Below are 9,049 nucleotides of genomic sequence, written 5' to 3' on the forward strand. Positions count from 1 at the left end.
ACTCCAGACCAATCTCCTGACATCACTAACTTTTAGCCATGCTGAACAGGAGCCACAATGGTGTACAACATGGCTAAAACACATTGGCAAAGCCAATAGCTTTTGCATGGGTGAGAACTACTGGCTTTGCCAAAGCTAAATTTAGTAGTGGGTTTCACTTTTAAGGAAAAGTCCAAAAATGTAATCTGGTCTACTACACCATTTGTTAAGTAGTTACACGGGTCTCCTTGCTAGACCCTGTGCTTTGTTTATAAAGGTTAGCACTGTGAAGAATGTTCTTGCTAAAGAATATCACGAAAATGAAAACTCACAATCCAAATTTCGAACGTACAAAAACACATATGGACTGTTGCTGTAACACTCCTATGAGAATAGTTTGGTCAGATGGTGGACACATGAATTATTAATAAAGACCTTCCTTAACAAATTCTCATCACATCTTTTGCCTCCCTACGGTGGCAACGTAGAAGTGAACATCTGAAAACGTCCAATCCCATGTGTATGTCACAAATAGGAGTTAGGAGATAATAAATAGAATTATAAACAAGAAACTGTTAATAAAGGGGATGTCTTTAACCAAAGGGTTTTGATAGAGAACAAGAGAGCCTGTCAATCTATCTTTTGATTTGTTTGATCAAATTGTTTTTATTTTATCACTTACAGTGTGTTAAGCATTTATATTTTCCACTAAGGTTGATTGAAGGAAATGACTGCCACGCTTTCATTTCCTTTGATTTCTAGTAAACCAATAGAAACAGATAGGTGTATTGGTCACAAAAGGACTATAACCTCTAACAATGCTAAGTAGTTTTGCTGTATATTTATAGAAAAAGATGCATAGGCGCCTGTCTTCTAATGGAGACGTAGTTGATTGTATAGGAATTAGGATAGTGCACCAAGTCCCTGAAATCCTGCGTGTGTGACTGTGCGGGGTTCATAGAAATAGTAAAATGACTTGCATAGCACATGGCACTGATTGAAAGAGTAGGTTCACTCACACAATAAAGTAAAAAATTCAAAAGACTCAGCAGATCCTCCAGGAAAAAGAAATTCACAGAACAATCTGAATTGGAAAATGTTGCAGTATTATACTGAGTCCATACATTATAACGGTTTAACCAACCAAAAATGTAATACAGTGAATTATTAAATGCAGAATTTGTATTTCAAAAGTAAGATGTACTTGTTTCGTCAGTGAGTATCTACAAACTACAGCTATCACAAAATTATAGATTATCAGAATTGTCCTAAAAGAGGAAATTTCACACAAAAAATGAATTATAGGCTTAAACATCAACTGTTATGAATATCACAAAATGATATCAATCCACTTAAAGTTGTACGCATTGATATTCATGCAAGATCATTGGTGTGACAAATCAGTCTGTATGTGTTGTACATACAAATAGAATTAAATGCAATATTTCTTCTAAGAATCAATTAATAATATTTTCTTCTGATTTTAGGTGGATCATTAAGTTTGAACCAGAACGCCAGTCAACCTTTATCGAGTGCTGTCTCAACGTCCAACATGTTGTCACAGACTTCTGACCTTCTATCTACGAGTCATGTACCAAGAATGTCTTCTCTTCCAGGAGCACGAAATATGGGAGTTTACAGTAACATTTCCTGTAACCAGCCAAGTTTATATACAGTAAATTCGGGCAGTAACCAAATTCAGCAGCACACCACTCAAACCCAAATTGTACCTAGTCAAACAAACTCCATTGCATCCCGCCAAGCAGCACTCAGTCAAGGGAATGGACTAGCATCATATGGCACTGGATATGGGGTCTCCTCCCAGCAAGTGAAACAAGCCATGGATCATGGAGCAACCAATATGCATGGACAAAGGGGTGTAAATGTTATGATTAATTCAAGTGCTACACAACAGACCTGGGCCTCACAAGAAGCAGCTGCAAAACAGAATTCATTGAAAGCACCTGGCATTCCATTTTGTGCCAGTACACAATTTGCTAACCAGCCTCTTCAGCCATCGATCGGCAACCAGCATTTTCCTCAGCGAGCCATGGCACCTCCCAACCAAATGGCACCCGGAGTGCAAATGAGACCTGTAAACCAAATGAGCCCAGCATTAAGTGGTCAAGCATTGGCGTCTTTAAGAGCAGATCCGCTAAGGCCTAATCAGTTACGACCCCACGCCCTTTCTAATATGAATCAACCAGGACCTGGGGTAAACCCACCATCAACTGAACCATCAAACAGTTTCACAACCACCAATCAAACCTCTAGGGCCTTCTCGGGAAATGATAATGGAAGTGACATGGGATTTGACTTTCTCAATCAACAAAATGACGGTCTTGGGTCTGCACTCAACAATCACGCTGACTTCATTGACTCCCTCCTTAAGACTGGCCCTGGCAGTGATGACTGGATGAAAGATATCAATCTTGATGAAATCTTGGGAAATCCCTCCTAACAGCTGATGCAATTATGTCTTTCTGCATCGCACGCCTAAAGGGATCTCACCTGTTATGTGTGCCTCCCATCTTGTGTGTACTGTAAGCAGCTAGATAAAGACTGTGCATTGGTGTAGAATATCCAAGGCATTCAGTTTATGGAGATACAGAGCTTTTTCCTTGGAGGTTCATGTAGACTTTGTGACGACCGACACTAGGACAATACTGCACTAATCACAGGCTGAGATTATAGCCTAAAGCATCTTGGGATTTTGAATCTTGCTCTGCCTGTCAGGTCTTATAAGCAGGTGGAGGATTTGAGAGAGTGTGTGGCTATACAATCAAGCACACACAAAACGCCATGCTGTAGACAGTGAACATAATGAAACTCATGGACATTGCCAAAAAAATCTATTAATGTGACATGGCTTGCTACAATTGCGTCATTCTGAAAAATAGATAAAGCAAGAATGTGGTTTTGTAGCACTTTGCAAGTATGTTTATGGCATTAAAAAATTATGGAAATACCAAGTTCTATAGAAGTTAAACACTAGAAGGCGTTGAGGCCGTGGAGTATATGGTGGGTCAAGAGAAGGTTTTAAACCCAAACAAACTGCAATCACAAGTGCCTACTCTGCAAGTAGTATGTCGGATAATCTTATGAAATGTATCACACAAGAAGCAAATCTGCTACAGCTGAATTTAGACACATTAAAATCATTTTGCACATGCAAAGTATCACAGGGCATTGCTGCTTCATTTTAATGACACTCTCAACATCAGGTAAAATGAATCAGCCAACCTCCCTCAAGCGTATATTATCTGTTGTTTTATAGTTATGCCAAAATATGAACTATAAGCAATACTGATGATTATAAAATAGATTAAGAGTGCATAACCTGCACAAGTTTTGTGCTGTCATACCTGGCACATCAGCATCTCTTCTAAAATGTAAGTTGTCACTTCTGGCCACACGGAAGCAACAATTCCTATTATAGAAGACATGTGCATTTCAATCATAATATGCCAGTAACACTACTGTAGGCCAGTGTGATTTTTCTTCTGAAGACACTATGATGGGTATGCTAAGGTATCAAAGCAAAGTCGATAAGTGTGACAAATATTTTGGCTTTTATGGTGGGGAAAGACCCACTCACTTACAGCCCAATTTTTTTTAAAAAAAGCAAAGCGTAAGGTTTACATATATAGGTTTACACCAACGTTATTAGTAAATGTCCACATTTTTGGGAATTCACAAAGAAGTTGCTGACAACCTGAGACGGTTGCAGTTTCGCAGTAGTACTTAGACATTGGGGTATGAGACATTAGCCTCATCCCGCCATGGCAGCCGGACCAAGCCGATTTAGAGGCATGAGGCGGGGAGGAGGCAAGGCCCACCAAGCTGGTACGTCACAGCCTGCCAACCTGCTTCCCGGGAGGCTCATCAGAGACCTGAAGCAAACAACAGCATCTCAGAAGAAATAGTCTGGGGCCTGATGTATGGATCTGCATAATGAAAACATCCTCTTATTCCTGGCAAATGCAGTTAATTCATCAGTGGTGGGATGAGGCAAAGCAGTGTTAATAGTGGTATTAGTAATTGCGGAAGCAAGTATCCCATCATAGACATGTACTGCATCCACTGAGAATCAAAATTATCTATATTGACGCCTACCTCTATATCGGTCCTTAAATCTCTATAAGGTAAATTATATAAAGTGCTCAGGTGATACTAATTTGGAAAGGAGGACTAAATTACATAATATAAGGGTCCGTTATTTTAATCCATGCATTTTTGAAGTTTTCATTCATGTTTTTCGAAAACAAAATTGAATGTTCTTATTTTTCCAACGAAGCCAAAATACGAATATTTTATATGAAGCTTAGATTTTTGTTTTTGCAAAAAAACAGACAACTTAAAAAAGAAATGGAGCAAATTAGCTCACTCCATAATATAGAAGATAGCAGTAAATACTGGCAGCATGCTAGAACATTGTAACCCATTCCCTGGTATGCACTGATTTAAGATCCAATTACACACTGGTATGCGTCTTGCTTTTGTGTCACTGATTATGCTGAAAAGTGTAACTTGCCTACTAAATAGCCATATGCAATAAAAGTCCTTACAGCATTTTTTGAAGGGATGAATGAAAACATATGATGATCTCTTTTCTGTACTATACACAATAGTTTTAGCTCCTTGCAATGAGAAACCAACCAAACAACTGTCCACCCTCTGGGATTGAATCTCATAGTCATCAACATTAAGTCTATCTTTTAGTGTTATTATTTTTCGTTCACAGCAGTGTTTTACCTACAAATTTGACATTATTATAGCCTTATAGCCCGCAGTAGAGGGCTATACCGGCTATTAAAGGCCCTCTCCAGCGTTAAAGGCCCCGAGCCGAAGGTGAGGGCCTTTAACAAGGGAGAGAGACTTTAATAGCGGTATAGCCCATCTACGAAGGGCTATAAGGCTATTAGAACATTCTGTCACTAGAGGACAGAATGTTCTAACAAAAAAAACAAAGCCTTTTGGGAGCGTGAGGGGATTGGATTCCCCTCAGGTTCCCTGAAGCCTTTGTTCACAGCCAGAGCTGTGAACAAAGAAACATTGGAATGTTGGAGCTTCAGGCTCATACCAGCCATTATAAGCCCGGAGCACTCCATTGTTTTCAATGGAGCTCCCAACATTCCAATGTTCTAATGGACATTATACCCCAATCCCATCTCTTCCCACGTAGGACACCTTTCGCTGACCACAAATATGTCCTTTGGCTTGCAGTTGGCCAGACAACACATTATTGCTTTCAGGTTACATCAGAAGCAGGAGCAGACTAAAAACAAGATAACATAACGTAAATTAATTAATTGTGGTCTAAACCCAAACATGAGAGTTCAGCTCAAGTATCTAGGCCATGATGGAAGTTAATGCTCTCCAGCTAGCCAAAGGATATCCCAGTTGTTAAAGCTGAGTCAAAACTTTCAGCAAATCATTTTTAGGTTGTCTCAATGATGGGCATCAATTCACCAAAATGCCTGGGGTAGCGGAAGTGACATTACACACCATTTGACCTTTACTTTGACTCACACACACACACACACATGCTTAAACATCACACATTCACGCACTCTCAGATAAACATACTCACCTATAAGCATTCATACAACATACATTTAAAAGCATTTTTTACTTACCGTAACTGTTGAATAGGGTAATATTCCAGCTCATTATGCTCAATTTTTTAACACTAATAGTGAATAATAATATTCACTATTTGTGTAATAAAAATTTAACAGAAAACCAGGAAAATAGAGCACCAAATGACGTCCATTAGAATGAGCTGCCCCTGTGTTCCAGGCACTGATTTTGCCACCTCTGAGGCCAGGGGTCACAAAGGCAGTTCCAGGGGGCAGCTGCAACCCCTAGCGACCTCTAAATTATGTCCATGGTCTCAATGAGTCTCACTAAGTGGGACGGGTATACCCAGACATGGGTCTCTCAAGGCGCTTATGCTGCACCTCACTGATGAGGCTAAAACATGCATTGGGTTTAGTTCGGCTCCACTGCTCCTTTTTCATAGAACCAGGGTTTTTTTTCTCTTCATTAATATGTTTATTATCTATCCTTCCTCACCACCGCACATAAGTGTGAAATGATATGCCCAGCAAGGGCTGACTTCAAAAATAAGGGTCTCATGTATAACATACAAACTTTTCACATGCTCTCATAATACTTCCCTTCCATTTCACATCTGTCCAGTAAGACAATTCTTATTGCTGAGCCCAAATAATACAGCCATAATACTGCCAAAGGTGAATGGTATAAAGCAGGCTACGAAGCATGTGGCAGAAACTCATGAGGTATCAACATTACTTTCCTTTCATATTTTTTAACCAAAAGTTTGAAACTAAAGATTTACTTTTCTTTATCAAACATATTGTACAGTACTAGGGTTTGTACTTTCAAATATATGCACTATATAAGGGTTGGTTGATGGAGGGTAATTAGTGGCAGATGAATGCAAAACATTAAGGGGCTCATTACAAGACTGGCACAATTACGCCTCCAGAGCTGTCAACACCATGGTTATTGGTAGTTCCATAGGGGGCCTGATAATCTCTGCTCATAAGATGTGGGGTAATAACAGGCTGGAATTGGGGGTTCCACACCAATTCCCACATATTTTTCTTTAGCTTCGGTTGGTGCTTCTTCCAGATATTTTCGCTTACTTTGAGTAGGTGAAGTGTCTGGGTGAAAAAAATATTGCACCATAGTATTCCCAGAGATACTGTAATCCTGATGTGGCTAGTAACTTCCATTAGCAGCCCCATTAGAGTGAGACCCTAAATAGTAATTAACACACTCCAACAATTAAATACTGATTTGATTAAAAGAAGAAAGCTACTCTGACACAACAGCTCATTTGTATATATGTATTGTACTTACCATAAGCTCTTTTCAGATCTTGGTAGGTAATGTAAATAAAAAATCGTTTTGTAAACCTTTGTAAAATATTTTCTAAAAACAAAAAAGCATATGCATTAGGTTATATTTATACTTCTGTGAAATACATATGCTATTAAAAAAAATATATTTTCTAAGAGTGAATGTGTGCCTTCTGCGCTTTCGAGAGCAATGTCTATACGAAGTGATTGTGTTTATTTTTGCCTTCTAAAAAGTGGTATTTTTGTAAGGCTACTGACAACAAATGAGAACATTCCAAGTTGCAGATTTCTGCCTTTTTGCATAAATTTTTTTTTGCCAGCTGTGAATTTTTCGCTATTTTCAGCAATGCAGTTTTTTTCTGTCCACTAGGATGATGTGCCTTTATCTACTTTTTCAAGTAGGACTTCTCAGCACAAACTGGGAAGACATTTAGGGCCTGATTTATACTTCGACAGACAGGTTATTCCGTCACAAAATCCTGTCTGCCATTGTACGAGTGCATTATATTCAATGGCACTTGTAATACGGCGAACGGGATATCGCCACACTGTGACGGAATAAGCCGACTAGTGAACTCTAAATCAGGTCCTTACTGTTTATACATCTGTGTATGTATTTTGTGTATACTCCATTGACCTGTACATATGTGTATGTTTTTGCAATGGCACTTATTATATAGACTGCATTTTCCCATCAAACATGAATAGTTTTGATGGCTGTGCGAACCAAGCATGTAAATGAATTTATAGCGCCTTAGTCTTATGCTCTTTCACCTTTATAATTAATACCTATTTATTCTTTAACGCCTGTTTTAATAAAATAAAGCAATATTTTACAAAGATGATCGTGCATTATGTTTTTTTTAAGCAGGGTTGGTGTTTGCATTACTGCAATTCAGAATTTTTGTTGAGATAAGATGCTGTTGACCATTTCTCAGCATTTGAAACAATATTCTCCTGCTGACAATGGTGCATGAAATCTATCTGGAAATTTTATGCTATGTTATGTAATGTTATGGTATGGTATGTTAAGATCCGTCTGTCCAATGTGCTGTTTGTTAACTAATGGCTTGTTTTGGCTAATGACTGAACAAGAAGCATATGACCCTGCCATATACCTCCTTATGTAGTGTATTCATAAACATTGCCATTGCACAGCTCAGCAACCTGCAGCTCATTATGACAGGAGGAGGAAGGGGGTCTACGAGTACGATTTAAACCACAATCCATCCCCCGAGCCAGAGTGTCATTGAAGGACGCCACACTCTACAAATGGATGTGCGTATTGGATATTTTTAAGGGCATAATTCATCTATGTTCCGTCACACAGCCACCATCCGTAGACTTTAGGAGACAGCTAAGGCAGCACAGCATATCTGCTAAAATGAGGTTGTCAGGGAGCTCATGAATGAGAGTCTCAGTCCAATCAGCATTCAGTCATAACAGCAGGGGTGCGGTCCCAAGCCCTTTACCAGCTTCTGTTAGGAGTTGAGCTTCCAGTCCTATCAGAAGCTAGGAAAGGGCTTGATGCAGGTCTTCTTATTAATTCTGCCCATGCAGCTCCTCATTTGCAGCAATGGAATCCTGGCCTGCCTTTTTCCTATTTCCAGCATTGGTTTCCAGCTCTGCTCCTTACCATGGAGGAGTGGAGCCCCCCTCCCAGTCTGAAGCAGTCCCCTGCAGATACAAGGTAAGCGGGGAAAAAAGTGCTTCCAGTGGTGCTTTGTGGAAGTGTGAGAGTTAACATGCACGATTGTTTGAGACTGCTTGGGATTGTGTATGCATTCGTTATGCTTGCAAGTGTACTGGAGATCATCTGTGACTTACAGGAGACTGCATATGGGAGGATCATCCATGGCAAAATGCAGGTGCTGGTGTACTGGAGGGAATTATTGGCATATGAGAGAATCCACAAATCATAGTTAATTCTTGGCATGAGAGAGAACACCAATCGTTTATGGGGGCACCCATTGGGAAATGCAGGCCCTGGTATTCTGGAGCTAATTCTTACCATATGGAAGAACCTATGGCAAAATGCTCTTGGTGCCATATTGAAGTTAATTCTTTCCTCCAGAGGTCATTAATGCAAATGTGATATATGCTGGCCATACAGTGGTGATTCCTCCGCAATGGCGGAGGAGCGTCACCCCACTGCCTAGAGCAGAGCCAGCAAAGGAAAA

The 9,049-nt window shown here is 39.7% G+C and overlaps 1 protein-coding gene across 1 annotated transcript in view; it reads left to right on the forward strand.

The window, feature by feature from the left end:
* MAML2 (mastermind like transcriptional coactivator 2) overlaps window positions 1-7,700 on the forward strand; it is a 517,978-nt gene extending 510,278 nt beyond the window's left edge. The window contains exon 5 of the mRNA XM_086935292.1: window positions 1,467-7,700. Coding sequence (XP_086791418.1) covers window positions 1,467-2,440 — 974 coding nt within the window. The 3' untranslated portion in view covers window positions 2,441-7,700. The remainder of the gene's footprint in view (window positions 1-1,466) is intronic.
* The last annotated feature ends 1,349 nt before the right edge of the window (window positions 7,701-9,049 follow it).

The sequence above is a fragment of the Lissotriton vulgaris genome, chromosome 8, assembly GCF_964263255.1.
Source record: "Lissotriton vulgaris chromosome 8, aLisVul1.2, whole genome shotgun sequence".
In the NCBI taxonomy this organism is placed as follows: Eukaryota; Metazoa; Chordata; class Amphibia; order Caudata; family Salamandridae; genus Lissotriton; species Lissotriton vulgaris.